Here is a 19148-nt window from a genome sequence, read left to right on the forward strand (position 1 = left end):
TTGAAGTCTGAAACATGAATCACACAAGAAAAGAAAAAAAAAAACAAAAGTCCCATCCAGTGAAGGAATAAACGTGTCACGCCGGCATTAAATGTTGACTCAAATAAGTTCACAAGTTGTGTCTCCTCTGATCTCTAACATGATCAGAAAGCAGCACCAGTTTATGGAGACAAGATGTGAAAAAAAGTTTCATGCACAGACACAAAAGAAATATTTTGATATAGACCCAAAGAGAAAACATATCAAAAGACATTTTTATACATGTCTTTTGCAAGCACAAAAAGCAGAAACGGTGTCAAGAGAAAACAAAACAGAAAGCTTGTTTCTTCCAACAATTGCTTTAAGCTACAAAGATCTCCTTGAGTCCCTAGCCTCCTTTCAATGTCAGAAGACAACCCCCCTTCTCCTCCTTCCTCCCCCATCGCTCCTCTTCATTTCTCTCTTTTCCCTCCTCTCCTCTCCGAGGCAGGACAGGGCCCTCTTTGCGCCCTGATAGGTTGCGGGCTGATGCTTAGCAACAACATTCCTGTGCCCTAAGTAGCAGTAAGCCTCTGGCTGAACTCTTTGATGTGGCTGTCAGGCCACATTTATTTCCTTTTAGCACTTTGTCTACTTGTCCAGATGTATAAGGAGATAAAAAGAGCTGGTGTTTACACTGGTCTCCCTCTGTAGCGTGGCTGTAATTAGATTGTATTGCTGGTCAGTCTTGAGGAGAGAAGATAGGAAGTGTGTCGGGACGAGCTGGTCAGAAGGAGACTCCGGTGGCTGCCGGTGTGAACCAGTTTACCGCGACAGACGACATCATAATCGGGTTTCGGGGGATTCTTTCTCCCTCTTCTGAGGCCGGCACGGTTTGCCGTAATAGAACGCAACTCCTCTACAGACAGCTAACCTTGCAAAAACTTTGAGAAACTTTTGTGGCAGTTCTATCTGAAAAACATCTTGAAGCTCGTCAGCCATCCCTGACTCACTTTTCAGCGCTGCACATTTTTAAGATCCCAATCGTGGAGGTGGTTGTGTGTTCCGCGTGGCTCTATTTCTGATTTGCCTTTCTTCTCTTTCCACCCCTCCCCTGTCGCTCTCTTCCTGCCGCCCCTTCTCTTCTCTTCTCTCCTGGTGATACGTTGGAAGTAATAATCACTTTTGCCTCTGGGTTTATCAGCATTTATTCGCATAACAACACTGAAAAGGAGAGGACAGACATCACCCGCGTGATGTATTATCCAGTACGGGAATCATCTTTCATAATGACATCCAACAGAGCTTCCTCTCTTCGCCACCTTTTCCTTCATCTCTTCCTCTCCCTCACTCACACACTTTCATTTTTCACTCCCCTAAGTCCACTCTTTATTATCGCAGGATCCATGGTGCTCCCCAGCCTGTAAATTTGTGCCACATTATCATAAGCTGTGGTGATAACTCACGTTGCACGGAGACAATAATGATGTGAACGCTCGGCATATGCCCCAGGCCCGGCAAATTAAAACAATGCTCAGCTTGATGAGCAGACTAATCTGGACAGCAGAGAGACTGGAGAAGAAGAAAGAAGAAGAAGAGCATCCACACTTAAATAGACGACACAGCAGCACCTCCCTCTGGTCAGTGGAGGTGAAACACTGACAATTGTCAGCTGGAGAAATCTGGAAAAAGTCAAAAAGAATTGAGAAAACGTTATATTATATCATGAAAAGAAACATGTATAGTTGTTTCACATACATTTAATATGTTTTTGCACCTTTTAAGAGCTGCATTATGCTTGAGGTTGGTCATTCTTCCTGCAAGGTCATTTGATTGATTGAAGCAAGGTGGTCCAATTGTTGAGCCAAAAGTGTAAATTGAGTCGGCTGACAGATGTTTTGTGGGAGGGGTTGTTTAGTAAAGGAGGGACAGGAGGCACAGATGCTGAGTGGATGGTGTGTATGATCAGCAGCCAAGATGGCAAGGAGGTAAAGGAGTGCATAGCGTTGAGTCTGGGAGGTCGGCGGCGTTGAAAACAAAAGGGTGCTGCAAAAAAGTTGAATACAAATAGGACTGCAGCTGAGAGTTTTAGTAGAACTCTACCGTCACAGCTCTAACGATGTCTATTCACTTAGAAAGGTGGCGACTTAAAGAGTAATTGTGGGCTAGCAGCAGGACTAAGAAGTGCTTTCGAGGGCCAAGTACGTCTATAGAGGCCCGTGCTTGTGATCTATCAAGCAGATCGGGAAATCAGGCAAGTAGCTCTGTGGTCGCTCAGGAGAGCATGAACACAGATCAGAGTGAAGCAGCTCATAGTTCCTTTATTTATGCTCAGTCACTTTGAGTGTGCTAATATCAAATTTATCCTTTAATTCAAACCTAAACGACATTGATTCATTATTTTGTTTTTGGTTGAGTTGTTGGTCGCCTCTGAGGCATTGGACATCTCCCATTTCTTTTAGGCATACTGATCATGTGTTCAAGAATGCACTAAACATGGGTTTTTGAACGCTCTTTTAGCATATGGTGTCCAATCTGGACTGTCTCTAAGCAATACTAGTGCATGTACTTACAGTTAGAAGAGGCTTGGTACAAAATGTCAAAGCGGTGCAAATCTCACAAATCTTGCTCCAGGCTTTATTTCACAGCTCTATCTAGATATGTGGACTTTAAAGCACACCCACGTGAAGAAAAGTGCTTCTCTTTTGCAGCACTACACGACCCATAACACTCTTGCGGGGGAGGGCTCGCCATCCCTCCACCACTAGGGTTAGTCTTTAACAAAAATATTTTGGACAACCCTACCCCTCCAAGTGTCCCTACAATTGGAGGGGTAGGGAGAAGCCAAAGAGGTAGGGGGAGATTTTCGATTTGGTCTTGGTGCCATTTGATTCTAGTCAAGTATAAACCACAATTATTAATTTCTCCGTCATGATGGACAGGCCAATAACTGCATTATGGATTTTCAATGTTTGACACTTTTGTGTATTGATAACAAAGCTTGAAAAAGATGGTACCCATATATCACTATCAATTCAGAGTCCCTGAATGGTCAAAGTTAAACTGGTTTAGCTTTTAGCAGGCATTAATTAGGCGTCTGATTTGTACCTGGAGTCCACAAACTGACTTAATAACTTGAGTATTAATGCGAAAGTTTCACAAGTCCCTAATGCAAATACGCTATCGTTTACATAGACTTTTCATTGGAAGCAATTGCTTGAACGCACATTTCCGAACCTGGTGTGAATGTAGCATTTGACTCAACTATTTTTACATTAACTACTGTTTAATATAATCGTGAGTTGCTTTCATTGACTGTGTGTGTAAAGTGGACTGGGTAAGTGTGAGATCACCTATAGAAAATGGCTTACTTACAACAAAATGAATACAATTCAGTTGCCATTTCTTTTTTGTGTCGCCATGTTGGATTCAGACGACACTAGGAAGTAACAATTGATCCGAATTGGACTGACTCATCGTTTCTATGGGAACCACTTTCCCCAATCAGGAGTGAGCTTGTTGGAAGTCCGCACCCCTTTCCACTTGAAAGCAGGCTCGAGAGAATGTGTCTGGCGCGAGACCACCTGCTTTTATCGTGATGCATCTGATTGGCCAGTTTCATTGTAGAGCAAAAATGGTTATTCTAACAAATATAATGACTGAGTAATAGCTGTTTCTTTCTCAATAGAAGTCTATGGGATTTTGGTTTCTTGGAGCCAGCGGGTACTTCCTGTTTGAAATGTTGGGAGAGAGGGGGCACTTACGCCGGAGTCACACAGGACGCGATAGCGCCGCGAAGCGGCGCGGAACGGCGTGCGCTTCCATTCGGCGCCCATGTTAACCTATGGCGTCGGTCACACCAAGCGCGGAGCGACGCGCAGCGGCGCGGAGGGTCCGCGCGGTGCAGCGCAACGTTTCGGCGTCTGGCCTATTTCTTCCGCGCGACGCGAGCGCTCCGCGTCAATACTGGCAGGAAGTTGCGTCGAAATACATGAGAAAATCCGGTTTATTTTCAAAATAGAACCAATTTTTCACAATAAAACGCCGCGATTGACAAATGTTATCATGTTTTTGTGTCTAAACAGACTGTAGAGATGAAAATATGCATTCAATCAAAACACACAGACACGCGTGCGCGGACACCACAGATCTCCGGAGCGGGTGACACAGAGACACACAAAAAAGACAGATACACACAGAGACAGATCAATGAAGGGGGCACACTGGAGCGGGGCTTTGGGGCTGCGTTTGAACGAGAGAGAGGCAGAGGAGCGGTTCTTCTGGGAAGAAACATCTGGTAATATTTGTAGTTTACTAATTGACCGACGGAAACACCTGCGTGCGTGCACACAGACACACAACAGAACAGACAGACACGCGCGCACAAACCGATCAATGAAGTGGGCCGACTGCGGAGTTGGGGGGCGGGGTCTGTGTCAACAGGGGCAGAGACCATCTCCTTTTAGCAGAAAAACGGGGTGATATCCTGGTTAATGACGATGATGGCAATAGCTCTAGCAGAAGCGCCTGCCGACCGTCGCGGAAACAAATCGCGTCTGGTGTGACCAATAGAGCGCCGCGAAGCGGCGCGCTCTCCGCTCCGCGCCGCTGCGCGGCGCTATCGCGTCCTGTGTGACTCCGGCGTAAGTCCAGTTCTTATATGCAGTCAATGCTTGCTTTACTACTTGTGACATTGTCTTGAAGTTGAGTCATGGCAACTTGACTAGTCTTCTAAGATTATAAGTCCTGTTGCCATTACTCCACTTCAAGACAATGTCACCTGGATGAATAAGAACCCTCATTGACATACTTGTGTTATTCATTTGACCCTAGTTTATTAGAGAAAAAGGTAGTAAACTTTATATTTAGATAGTTTAAGCCCCATCCAAAGGTTTGAGATTAGCAGATTTTCTGTCCAAACAATAATTTAATTCCAATCAGTTTATGTATATTAAAAAAAACACACAAAACTCCAGCATTTACCCCGCAAATCCTCCAAAAGGCTTCTTTTACAGTTTTTCTCCTCAGTGTAATATGAGACACATGCTGGCCAGACCCTAATGCCTTTCAGAGATGCTATCTGAAAGCACATTATGTGATCGTTTTCGATTCTCGGTGCTCTCTTCGCCACATGAAGAATATGGTTCCATTTAACCGGTCGGACCGTTCCATTTTTCAAGGTTATGCGCAGGCATGTAGAGGAACAACAATAAAAGTGGAGAAAAATGCAGGTCCAAACCATCTCTAATATGTATTTGTCAGCTCAGTCACTTGCGATGATTAAAAGCCCCGCAAATTCCTTCCTACAGGAAAAGAAAGTATTTCTGCAAAGGCATCAGATATCTCTGTGTCGTGATAAACTGCTCCCTCCGCCAGCTGAAAGGTTAAGAGACGGAAGAGGATGTTTTGGACCTTGAAAGTACACTGAAGAATAACAATGGAGAAACTCTTGACCTGTTTTTGCTGGGCCGTTTGTGAATGAAGCTCCTAATTTGTCTTTTTCTGACTTTTCCCAATCAATAGCATGTCTTTGATTTAAATTTACTCTGGGAAACATTAATTAAATAGAGCTGATCAAATTACATGAACATGTATTTCCTTGGAAAGAGTTTGGGAAGGTCAGTCTGGATTCACATAAAGCCTGCGGATAATGAAAGCAATGTCCTCACCTCGAGTGTGAATGAAAGCCTTACTCCATCTTACATCACTGCAGCTGCAAGACGAGTCTGCCGGGCTTCCAAAAGTCCAAAATTGATTACGTGTCGCGTTTTGTCATTTGAAGATCTACCAGACTCTCTCAAAGTTAGCTCTTTTTTTTTGTTCTCCTAGGTTCCTAATGAGGCGGGATCTGAGAGCCGCTCATTGCCCTACACCCCTCTACCCCGAGGGTCCAGAGATGCCAAGAATCACAAAGGTAATGCAAATGCAAAAACTTCCTTTTTTTAATTTAATGTACTTTGAATAAACAAAAGTAGAATTACGGATTAATGAAGCCATGGATTATGTAGATGAGAGTCGTAACCTTTTCAGATGCAGAGAGTGGGAATCTGTTGAACTTGAGACGAAGTTGAAATCACATTATCGAACCTCATTCCCATCTGCACAATGTGTTGATAGTGGGAATAGTTTTGAGCTTAAATCTTAGCTGAATACGTGGGAGCACATGCACAAGACGAAGCATCCTTGATCTGCTGATACCGGACATTGATTAGGCCTGATATTGATCCGGTGTAGTCAGTTCATGTAATTATGGAGCAGATTCCTCATATCAAATGCTTCACTGGAGAAAGAATGGAACAGTCATTAAAATCCTACATTGTTCTGAATTATGTGTGAAGGCCATCTGCTACTTTTGCAACAGTTTTCCAGCTGAAGTTCAAAGGACTGACCTTCATTTTCATAGATTGTTATCTCGTCACAAAACATGAAATAATAACTGTTTTTTTTCAATTTGGGTTATTTGCTTTCTAAACACTAAATTTTAAAATTTCGGAAGATGTTTATTTAATTCAATTAATGCTAGAAACAAAAGAATTTTAATGAGAGCCATTTAAAAAGTCTACTAAAAAAGGAACATCAAATTTCCCAAATGACCACTAAGTTTCAAAAGTAAGCAGTTCACCAATAACTTCTATGTTAAAAAGTAAAACTTTTTAGGGTTATATTCATTAAATCTGTTTTTTATGGTGGATAACACATCAAAAATAGATTTTATCCCCTTTTTTTTATATTTTCTCTATAGCTGAATTTTTAAAACCTTGTTGGGTTGTCTGAAGAAAACTGGTCAGAATGAATGGTCATTCATAATTTTGTGGATAATGTCCAAAAATCGGTTCAGCAGATTGTGTGAGGAGCAGTGACATGGGGTTCCTGTTGTTAATTGTCTAAGCACCTCACTCATTGAGTTGTGTTTTCTAAGTTTAAAAGTCTAATGCAATAAGATTCTCCTGAATTTTCAAAATAAAACACCTGGTAGAAACTATGCCTTTTACCCTCCAGTGAACTCGTAATCTGACAAATCCTACCGAATAGAAAGCACTCAAACATGGTGTTCTACAATCTGAGGCTGGTGAAAGTATAAAGTTGTGCTTCGGACAGCTTATACTAAATGTCACTTGGAAATTGTTTGCTTGTTTCTGTAGCTCTTCTCCATATCACGCATCTGCTTGCACCATTCTCGGATACATTTGGGATCCACCCAAAAATCTTGTGCAGAATTGTCAACAGAGTGTATTTGGTGTATTCCACCACTCGAAATTTAAACACTAAATCAAATGAGTGTCTTGACAATTGCTACACAAAACCAATACCACAGACACCTGGTGTCCGGTGTTGCCAGACTGGAAAGTTTTCCGCTCAAATCAGGATTTTTATTTTTTTTTAATCAAATTGGGTGGTGTTTGTCCTGAAGGAGCCCAGCCACTATACTGGAGACCAGCATCTAAAGTATTGAACACCTGTTTGACCCGACGTTTATTGGAAACCGTGTATTAGAGACTGGCCACTGTGTGTATGTCATAAACTCCTATCAGCATACGGTCTTATTTGTTGCCTTGCAGCAGGCCTCTGCCATACCAAAGTAGCAGTAAAAAGTGTTGTAATAGACATTGATACAGAAAATTGGTCAGCCACAAAGTTTGATTAAGTGAACTATCCCTACAAGGATTGCAAAAGGACTTCCATTATTCTTTCTCCTGTTGCTTTGCCCCAACACTGTAATTCCTGGCCAATGACTGACTTATGGGGTCTAGATGACCCCACCCTTACAGGTGTGATGTGCTCCCTTCCATGACAAAGGTGGACAGGATTTTCTGCCTGCCACAGACATTAGTAAAGATAAAAAATCCTTGAAAAAAAAAAGTTCAGCGTAGTGTCTTGTAGGGTCCAGATGACCCCACTTTTAAGGTTACGTGCCTAGGATAGCACAAGAACTACAAGCTTTGGTTCAAAACAGAAATGTCTGGTACACCGCAGTCTGAAAACTGACCAAACGCAAGGTTGAGGACTCTGTCCAGACCAAAGGATTGTTCCAGTCTGAATATACCCTCAGATCTCAGTCATATATTAACTTTGCTCTTGAAGTATTATTAAACCTTAGTATGGAATTTAAATTATGAAAAATTGATTCTCCTTTAAGAATACGTCCTGGCAAAAAGGATTAAAAAAAAGGTTTTAAAAGCTGCAAATAAGTAAAGAAAGTACTAGTTCTGGCATTCTCTGGTGTTTCCCCCCCTGAATGCTTTTATATTTAAACATGGATTTACCAATTTAAACCACTAAAGCACAAGCTTTGTTTTCATTTTTATGTATCTTAGGTTAACTAACCAATTATAGGTGTAGGAGTGTAACTTATTGAAGTGAGTGGCCCTACTCTGCAGAACGGAGGAGGCTAGCGGTGCCATTTTTAGTGCCATGGACAGATCTGTGTCATGGACGCCGGGGTGGTGGCTCCTCTTATCTTATGTAAGGACAGAGAGCCTTGTGCTTTGTCAAAATCAGACCTGTTAAGAACGGCCCATTTAAAGGTGAGGAGACCTGACACATGAAATATTTTCCCTCTCTGTTGAAGATCTGAGCAACAGTGACAGTCTCCATTTGTTATTTTTATGATGCAGCGCTGCAGTCTTAGATAACACAGCCCTCATCTTCGCCCTTCACCTCCACTTCATGTCCCTGTCTGAAGCCCCGTCGCCCGCTCCTTTTGTTCCCCCCCCGTTTTTATTTACACTTCTTAAAAGTTGTTGGGTTTTCTTTATGCGTGTGGGGGGTTGGTCACAGTGTGACTATTTAAGGAGAACAAAGCAATGACAAAGCAGGGCTGCCGCGGAGAAAATTATGGCGACAGTAAACTAAAGCCTTCGCAGAGTTAAATCTTCCAAACAAAGAACAGAAGGGAAACCGTGTGCAACAATGCCTTATGTAGTTCACTGTAAATCCTGTTTTGACACACATGGTAAATTAAAGACCCACTTTTTGTATTTTTAACATGTTCTTGTAGCATTTTTCATATTTTGGACAAGAAAATTAAGATTAAATTAGCGTATTTCTTTAATTGAATTGATGCAAATCAGGAACTAAAAATGCAGCTTAAAAAGATCATAGTTGTGACGCAGAAATTAGAAGAAACTAGCTGTATAGTGCAGATGGATGATGGGAAATGGGGGTAGGCTTACTCTGCATCAAAGCACTGCTGATCTGAACAAAATTATTCTCTAGAAAACCTTTTTTTATACCTTTTTTAAACCTTTATATATATATATATATATATATATATATATATATATATATATATATATATATATATATATATATATATATATATATTTGTGTTAATTTTATCTTTTCATGACAATCAAAACCCTTACTTTAGCCTGTAACGATGAGGAATTATATAATAAAATCCACTTTTAGGTTCGCCTTCATTAGGCCACAAAAATCAATATAACTGCAACTTACGAAAGAGTTAAAAAGCTAAAACTGTCCATGCTGACTTCTGCAGTTGCTGTCAGATAAGCTATATTTAAGACATCCCCCTCCCGGTTGCGTGGATAGAGCTTTTCCTTCCTCCTTTCAGTCGTCTGTACCTAACCCCACCACCATGTCACCTGAAGCCCCAGAGCCAGGGTGTCACAGCTTATTACACCAACGCATGAGCTCTCAAAGAAGGGCAGCACAGGCAGGTCACAGAGGGAGGGGTAGAAAACAAGAACAGAGCTCCTGTCTGGTTTGTTAGAGGAGTTAACCTGGAGAAAGCAAAAACAAAATATTAATAGTTTTATATGGGCTGTTTTTTGAGAGACAAACTAGAAAAATAATACACAAAATAAGGAAAATTTGCTTTTAAACAGTTATAAAAACAAAATGGAGCTCTAAGATGAGACAGAACGAGACAAAAGACACAGCGAAGGAGGATGGTGGGAGCCTTGTACGTTTTGGCAAAGCCGTGACACAGATAGGAGTGAAGTATGCAGTCTGGCAGAGGGGCCTGAGGATCCTACACTACTGTCACCTTGACTCTAACTCTCAGTGCTGGTTGAACTGCCAGCTCAACTCTGAATTTAGCAGACCAAAATGGAGTCCCAGCCTCAAGTTCAGTGCGCCGCACCACATAGTTAACCCCCAGCTGCTGACACCGTGAGTCCTGGTGTGCTGCAATGACAATTTATTGTCTCGACCGGAGGTGACTCCTCCATTTAGGTGAATGAAGTAATGCTTAGGTAAGAAAAACGCAGCAAGAATGATGGGATTCTTGCAGCTTTTGTCAGTTACACTAACAGCGCCTTATTAGTGGTAAAAGATGGGTAATAAAACATTCAAAATGCAAGAAGAATTAAGCTAGAGTCAAAAATGTACACTATTTTTATTTTTTATCTATAAAATCGACCTTTTATAATATTGTTGATGTTGACATCCAAGATTTTCCCAGTACATGTCATGTAATAAATATTTTTTTTATTGTTAGGTGGCGATCTGATTCGATTCACAAATCACAATAAAATGATTCACACATTGAACCACAATCCTTACTATTTATTCTAAATATTTCAGAATGGTTGCCATATGTTTGTCTTTTTGCGGGATGAATAAAAATTAAAATAATATGTGTTTATTAACATACTTTATACCTTTTATTTAGAACAGGAAATCCGATTCAACAAGACATACCAGATAAAAACAAAAAGATTTTGAAAAAAATATTTGTCTCTGTAAACAGTTACGCTCAAAAGTTTTTCCCTCAACTTCCTGTTTCCAATTATATGGATATTCGATACAGCCAAGTATATTACAACATCAAAATTATTGTCTGAACTATATTTTTACTATACTCTATTAGATTTATAAAGACCATAACGTTGCTAATCCTGATCATGTTTTCAGAAACAGATTGTGATTATACTAGTATTTTGGTTGATACTCATGACAGTCCTATCTTTTAGATCAATCCATTAGGGTAATAATTATGTTGTCTGAAGTATATTTTTTACTATACTCCATTGGATTGATAAAGATTGCAACATTGTTGATAAGCATGCTCATATTTTCATTAACAGTTTGCAAATACCGAATTGTTCGGATCCCATTACAGCTCTAGAATATTTTTATTATACTTTTAGCTATACTCCATTAGATTTATAAACATTGCGAAGTTGCAAATATTCATACTCATATTTTTGGAACCAGATCACAAATATCTAATTTTTCATGTACTCGTTACAGCCCCATATACTACAGCATCAAACCAACTTTTACTGCTATTTTTGGGTACATGAACACACTTGATAAAGCTTTACTTTAGCTTCAACAGTATCAAACTCCAAGAAAACACGTCTTCCAACCACGGGAGCCTTTCAGTTGTGTTGTTCTAGGCCCGGTTCCAGTTACTGTTTATGCATCTTAAACGGCACAACTGTTGTTCAAATCCCGGGGGGGAGGCAGCTTTTAAAGCAGCACAGAAAGGGGAGAATGTGATGATCCCCATGGGGAACCTCATATTTGTATGGAAGTTAGCTTTCGCTGCATATGGAGGCGATCTGTGCGCTCAAACTACAGCGCCGCTCCCCACGCCTCCCTCGGCCCCTCCTCCCCCTAACCGAACTGAGCAGCGGGAACAGATCCAAGCCAAGAGTAAACTGTTTTACAGTTGCTGCACAACAAATAAACAAACATCTGGAAGCGTTCAGATCAGCTCATTAGAAGGGCTCTGGGCTTTGCCAAAAAGGGGTAAATGATGAGGAATGGGCTGTCGTGAGGTTGGTGGAGGCAGGGGAGAGGCCAGATGACAGAGCTGTGGGTGCTAAGCTCTGCCTTTTAGAGCTCAGCTGGGCTCAGAGAGATCTACACCTGCTGCTTTCTCCTCCGCCCCTCCTCTCCTTCACCAGACATCTGGATGGGATACATGACTAATGGATGACTAAACTGCGAGTGTCGAAGCTTAGCGTTGTCATTATAATAGAAAAGGTTGCCTGTCTGCCTGACGACTTAATGTTTTTGTAAAACAACAAAAAGAATCTAAAGACTTTAAAACATGTTAATGCACCAAATTCCCCCTTGACTTCTTGTTGTTGCTTGTTTATCCGCTTATTGCATTAACTTTAATTGCACAAAGTAGTTTAGCTTTTCTATTAGGTTTGTTTGTGTAAGTGAACACACGTGCTTCTGGGTAATTTTTCTGCAAATTAATTGAAACATTAGCTCAGACATCTGCTTCCTCGCTGTGTTGTGTCAGAGCACGCCAGTGTTTTCCATGCTTATCTTGAGTGATACCTCCGCTCTGTTTGATGTCACTCCGTAGCTACAATGAAAACTTTCATCATTCTGCTGACAATCTTCCCGTTCTGGTTTTGGACTGCCTCTGCGTGTTCTGCGACTGTGGAAATGTCCTCTCTGGAGCTCGGTGAGAAAAGACAGAGCACTTTCAACATCTCCCTTTAGACAGTACGTACGTGTTCTGCAAGACGTTTCACACCGCCTCGTAATGATTATAACAGCAGGATCTGTCCCCTGATAAACATCATTCTTAAACAAAGGAGTCTTGCTGCCCCCCTCACAACCAAAATGAGCCATATGGAAACAGCTTTTCCTTCAGATTCTCCCACAGGATCCTTTGCAGGGCTGTTTTCTGTAAGTTGTTGCAGAAAAACAAACTGCAGATGATGTGTGCGCTCAATATCACTGACAAATGACAGGATGAAATATTTGTGCAGAGTGGGATACATTCAGATTCGTCTGCCAGTTAAACGCCAATCCTCTGCATCAGACTCTGGTGTATTAATGTGGAGACATGGCCTTCTTCCCAGGTATTGAGCTCATAAAAAGTGTTCCTCAAACACTCATCACAGCTTGAAGGTTTCATTACCTCGCAGCGCTTACAGTTGGTGAACTTATGGAGTTTCCAAGTTTAGCTTTTATGACTTTATGTCCTATTGGCATCTCATACGATGCCACATAAATCACAATAGATGCACATAAACTGAAACCTCAGAGAGGAACCACATGGGATTTTGCCAAAAATAATCATTTACTTTAAGGAGCCACTCTGATGAAAATCGTGTTTTTGGTGCTTTTGACGTGTTTTTGTGGTATTTATCTGATGATGGAGGACACTGAATTTTTTGCTGCATGCACTCAAAAGCCTTCACGACAATAGTGGGCCTTCGTGGGAGCGCCTTATATATAGATTGATTCTGGTTGTGCTTAATGATGTAAAAGCAATTTTGAGAGATGCATGATACTCTGTCGAAATTTGTGTGGTATTGTGAATAGGCTAAGTCAGGTAACGTGGCGATGTTGGATTGTATTTTTTTTACCTGTTTCCAACAAGTTTGGAGTTAGCAGTCTCAGTTTGTTTTGTGTGTTTCAAACAAGGTTGGTAATAACAGGTATTGTGAATACGCCAAGGCTTTTAACGTGTTACGTGTGGGAAAGATGTTTTAGAGGTACTGTGAACGCAGTACAGTGCTCTGTCAAAATGTTTGCCTGGGTGTTATTGGGAAGGCACCAATGTGGCTAACATGTAGCAGTGTTGAAGTATGTTTTTAGCATAATTATGGTTATATTTTTTTTAGCAGTATTAGTCTTTTTTGTGTTGCAAAAAATGTTGGGAGTAACATATATTGTTAATATGCTAGCGTTGTAACATGGGTACTTGTAGCATGTTACAAACTAGGCAGGATCGTTGAGTTTCAATGTTAGGTCAATGTACAGATGCAAATCTAAGGTCCTGTTACACGATTTGGTCATCGGGCGGGGCGCATCAGCCAGCAGCTGGCGCTGGAAGGTTGAGGCAGCGTGCCAATCAATCAGGGACTCAGCTTTTGGCACATGACGTTTTGAGTCACTCGATCAGAGGGTTGAAAAAAAATCCAATATGGCTACTCAAAGCGAGGACTTTTGTCCTGAACTTCCATCCATTTTCTTTTCCCGCTTAGGGTCACAGGATTCACAGAGACTGTTCCGGTTACTGTTGGGCAAAGGCGTGATACACCCTGAACAGATTGATAGCCAGTCATGGAGCCCATGAAGCTGGAGCGATCTAGCCCTCCAAGCTAGCCAGCCGTCCGGTGGAAAGTGTCGAGCTAGTGAGCTTCGCAGCCCAGGGGTCAGCAGAGCCAGTGAGGCCCACTGCCCAGACACTGGCAGAGCTCGCTATGCTGGCCCGTGAGCGGTTGATAACCCAGCAGATGGAGAGACGCCGCAAGCGCTATCGTAGCTAGCGCAATCGCTCCAGCTCCATAGGATTATGGTGTTTTTTCTTATTTCCCTCGAGACAATAGTAAAAGATCCTCCAGGTTTATTTATTTTTTTTACCTATCTCGGGTTAATCCTGGGAAGAAATTCTTCAAACTGGGCCACAGACAGACAGAATTATCGTTTAAAACGGCCATCATCCATAAGTAGCTCCTGCAGTTAATGGTGAATTTTACCGTACTGCAAGCGACCCTGAATGATCTGGTGAACCCAGACATGGCGACGTGCTTGCCTCTGTAGAGCTCTCCAAAACATGCAAACCCAAGCTACTTGTTCAACATCATCCATGTTTTCTGTGATGTGACAACAAACGAAATCCAGAAAAATGTTGCCGGCTGCTCCTCTCACACGTGGGCAGGGCGTCAAGACGTCAAGTACAATTTAGTGCAGGGACATGCACTTCTATCCCACCCACAACTGAGGTGGATTTTCAATCACTGCTGCTGTACAGAAAGTTTGCACTTGCTATCAAAGTTAGGATTCTGGTTGCTCAGCCATTTTCTTCGCGTATATTTCTAAATCCGATTTGTGTGATGTATTTTTTTTGGCAGTGCAGCTGCTGTTCCTGCACATCTCAGTACATCGCAGCGCTTCCTTCGCATAGGACAGGCTCCATTTCCTTTATCTGAGTCAGATGATTCGATATTGTTCCACCCAGGAGTGGATTTGCTCAGCAACATGAATATCCATTTAGGCCCGCCTATGGAGATGGATGATGGGGGGAAAGAGGACCAAGCGAGCCGGGCCTGCGATCACTCATAGCAGCTTCGCTTTACGAACTCTACACCACCAGCATTCAAAGTCATGAGGGCCCATATTTTTTTAAGACTGGTCTATGTTATTACTAGCCTCGAATATCACCTGTACGTCCTCTCCTTCAGAGACAGGCTATATTAAAATGCCAAGATAACCTCCTCAACTTTCACAACAGGCTTGACTGCCAAACTCTGACAAGCCATCTCTAAACTGCTTTAAAAAAGCTGCCTTCCACCAAGTGTCATTATCTCTCTGTTATCAAATGGTACTCCTCCTGCAGTGTGTGAATAATTCTGTTTGTGTAGGGTTTGTGGAAGTGTCACTGACACCATTGTTTTTTTTTTTCTTACCTTTTGATGTTTCTGAAAGAGTCTCATGAGTGCCATGAGTTCAGAAAAGGATGCTGGCTGTATACAGCAAGAACTTTAAGTGGAAAGATGTCAGGTTTTGAGCCATTCCAAAGTATTTCTATTAGTTCCTTTGCTACTGCAAGAAAAGTTAGCCATGACTTTTTTTTTTCAAAAACCCTTAGTAGTCTTAGTGGCCTTTTTTACTTTAAAATTTTCTCTAATTTATTTTTTAGTAGCAATACTTAATATCCATTGTTTTAGTATAATTCATATAAATATTAATAATTCCTCAATAAACCTAATATTGTCCAAAAAACTCAATTTCAAGTAATAGATTTAATATTTTTTTATATAAAAACAAAAAAAAATTTTAATCAAAATGTTAAAAAGTTTTATAACTAAAAGTTAAACACGTAGATGTAAAATAAAAATGCACGTCCACAAACAAAGCAAAGACGAGGTCAAAACATAGTGAAAAATGTCTTAAAAAATTCTGAATTAAAACAGTGCTAATGGAGGGGTCGGCATCATTGTGAAAAGCTAATTTGGTTGACAAACACACCAGTAAATTCAGAGACTGATAAAAGATTAAAGGTTGTATTTTAGCTAATAAAACCGTATTATTCTTTAGTAGAACCGTTCTTATAAGTTGGACTGTTAGTATTAATTATACAAACCAATCAAGTGATGGCTTTTGTAAAATTTAATTCTATTTAAAATGTTTCCATGTCAGCCTGGAAATGACTTTTTCAAACTCTTCTATCAATTTTGTTTCTTTGTTAAATGTATTTGTCAAAATCAGTTATTTTATTATTCATTTGTTTCTTCTAAGTTTTGGCTGCTTCTGCTGAAGCGTCAAATAGCCGAACAACCACACACACGATTTTGCAGAGTTGGCCCGGGCGTCTTGGAAAAACTGTTTGGAAACATTGTTCTCCCTCAGCTGCGCTGGTCATTCTCAAGACGGCTGCAGAACATAAATCATCCAAAGTAAAAAAAAAAAAAGATCTCCTCCACAAATTGTGGTGAAAGCCTGTTGTAGTTTTGTGTATTCCATCACACTCATTTTAGGAAGGTGGTTGTCGATTTGTGTTTGTGTGAGGAGTGCGTCAGAGCACCTTGAAACCATGGAGTCAGTGAGGAACCAGGATCTCTGCATGGGAGGCAATGTGCTATCGCTCATTTTGATGAATAGTCATTTGCAAGTAGATGAGTCGTCATTCCACCGGAGACTGAATCAGATTATAGTGAGCCCTGAGGCTTTGTAGTTATGGAGTATTACCCGAAACGTTACATAATAACCCGTGCTTTTAATTGCACCATGAAGGAAAGTCAAAGATTGGACCAGGGAGTAGTTCAATTTGTTTATCACTTTGACTTATGAAACAACATTTGTCATTTAATTTCAGGGTGAAGGCTTAAGATCTGATTGTCGATCTAACAAGATAATCACACTGAACCACCTAACGGCTAAAATAAATTACATCTGAATGTCTTGTTTCCTAAAATAGTTTGATAATTAATTGCAATTGTAATTGTCAAATATTGAAAAAAACACATTAAAATCATATGAGGAAATTCAGAAGTCGGAAGTTTGACATTTTAAAGGTCTCCATTGAGTCTTAGATAATTTTTTAATGATGCAGATAGAACTATTCATCACCATTTTTTTTCAGTAGACAAATAAATCTCTGCTTGTTTGTTTATATTGGTTTTTTCATCGACATAAATTGCAATAAACTTCAATCGTCCATTAACATGTAATTGACTTAAAAACCCTAAAACTTTTTAAAACGGACTCAAATATCATGTAATTTTTTAAACTGTGACTTAACTCTAAAATATCTATTTATTACTTGGAGAAGCTATGTAAATGTGTTATCTTTAGATTTGTAAATACAGAGAACGGTGACTCGTTTATAGCTCAAGTACACTAAAAAAAGACTTCAGAGTCCAAGTCCAAACAGCCGATCCGTCACTTTGATTTGCTTATTAAATTCCTTTAACTAGACAGAGCAGGTTTTCCTATCATCATAATGTAACTTGACAAGTTATTTCACCATCAAAATTTGATTAAAAAATCTGTACTGGCATTTTATGTCGCCAGAGGGCAAGATGACAGAATCTTTTTTTTTTTTCTAAAACAGAAGAAATTTGATAAATGTGTTTTTTTTTTTTCAATGAAAATTTATTTTTTCAAGATAATTTCATTTTATGAAGTACATATTTTTTAAAGATTTTTTTCTAAGAACATATTAGGAAAAAGCTATGTTTTATATTAAATAAAAATAAGGAAAAAAATATATATATTGAAGATAAAAAAGTGAACATGAATATATCATGTACCTAATAGGATTAGCATTTGAAGCCTCTCTGCTAATCACACAAATAACACTTCCCTGATATGGATCCATTTTAGAATAATCTATGATTCTATTTCCTTTGAGTTTGGCCTTTTTCACTGTCTAGGGTAGGGAGGGGACGTCCAAACTTTTTGCAAGGACAGTACAATGTACAATGTAAACTGAAGAGGCTAAAGGCTGCTCAGGCTGTCTTTGGTATGACCATAGAATGGATTTGGACCCATATGTATTTCACACTGAAGTCCTGTGTTTTATATGCTTAAAATGCTATATATTCCATATTTTCCATATGTAATTGCACTTTAATCACAAACATTTTTAGTGTGGAGTCTTAAAAGACCAAGATCAGAAATATGCCTCCACACTTGATGCCGTTAACAAGTCTTAACATGTGACGTTTGGCTGCACTAGCAAACTGATTCACACCATTTTTGGTATTTTGTAACATCTAATAACCAAAATAACTCTAAAGACACAATAATAGATTAAATAAACTGATAACACATCTCTTCCACCAGGGATTTTCTTCATTTTTATCTGTTCAAAACATTTTTCAAAATCAAATTTCTCCTGGGTTCGTTTTATTATTTAGTATATACGGAAAAGTAATCCTTAAACCTGCTTTGAGCAAATCAAGGACATCAGTGATGTGATGTGCACTTGATAATATTTGGCTTCATTAATTCCCATGCCCTGAGATGACATTCCACCCCTATTAGGTTTAAAATCTCATCCCCTTCTTATCTATACCTCAGCTGTGGCTCAACCAAGCAGCCAAGCAGATAATACGCTCTGAGCTCTGAAACATGTACCATTATAATTAGCTTTGTCAGGTGCTAGCCCTTACAACCCTCATGCAGATAATATGATAATATGTCTTCATAACCGGCTGACCTTACATGCTCAATATTTCTCCCCTTATGAAGATTACATGTCAATAAAGTAATTGAGTCTTGGGGTGTGTGGCAAGTGAAGATTTAGGTTATTGGACTTTTCGGAGCAGTGATGTACGAGCGTTATTATTCTACCTGTCAGGGGATGTGCACGGGCTGAGGACGGTCCGAGAGTGTCAAAAGGAAAGGAGAGGAGAAATGAGGAGAGAGGAGTGGCAGTGAATCCAAAAAAAAAAAAAAACAAAGGAGGGAGAGAAAGATATGAGGAAAGAGTCGAGGAAGACTAAAGAAAGACATGAAGAAGGGAAACTGAGGGAGGCGGAGGATGGAGAGGTATGGAGGTGGTCAAGTCGAGAGAAAAGAGGAGGCGAGCTCATTTCTCACAGGAGGAATAGATCCACACTTAATCATCCTTTCATTCCTTCATCTCTCTGTCCTCCCGGTTAATCTCTGCATATAAACAGGGGATATTTCACATTAATTAAAAGAAATGGAGTTACAGTAAAGCCATCCATCTGAAAGGAGCGTAGGGAGGCCAGGGGAGCCAGAGAAATCCCACACCACACTAACCCATCAGCAAC

The 19148-nt window shown here is 40.3% G+C and overlaps 1 protein-coding gene across 1 annotated transcript in view; it reads left to right on the top strand.

Annotated features, from left to right (window-relative positions):
* The window catches only part of lrmda (leucine rich melanocyte differentiation associated), a 247379-nt gene that overhangs the window by 209018 nt on the left and 19213 nt on the right, over positions 1–19148 (top strand). Inside the window, exon 6 of the mRNA XM_024297434.2 lies at positions 5788–5872. Within this exon, the coding sequence (XP_024153202.1) occupies positions 5788–5872 (85 nt within the window). The remainder of the gene's footprint in view (positions 1–5787; positions 5873–19148) is intronic.

This window comes from Oryzias melastigma, linkage group LG15 (genome assembly GCF_002922805.2).
Source record: "Oryzias melastigma strain HK-1 linkage group LG15, ASM292280v2, whole genome shotgun sequence".
NCBI lineage: Eukaryota > Metazoa > Chordata > Actinopteri > Beloniformes > Adrianichthyidae > Oryzias > Oryzias melastigma.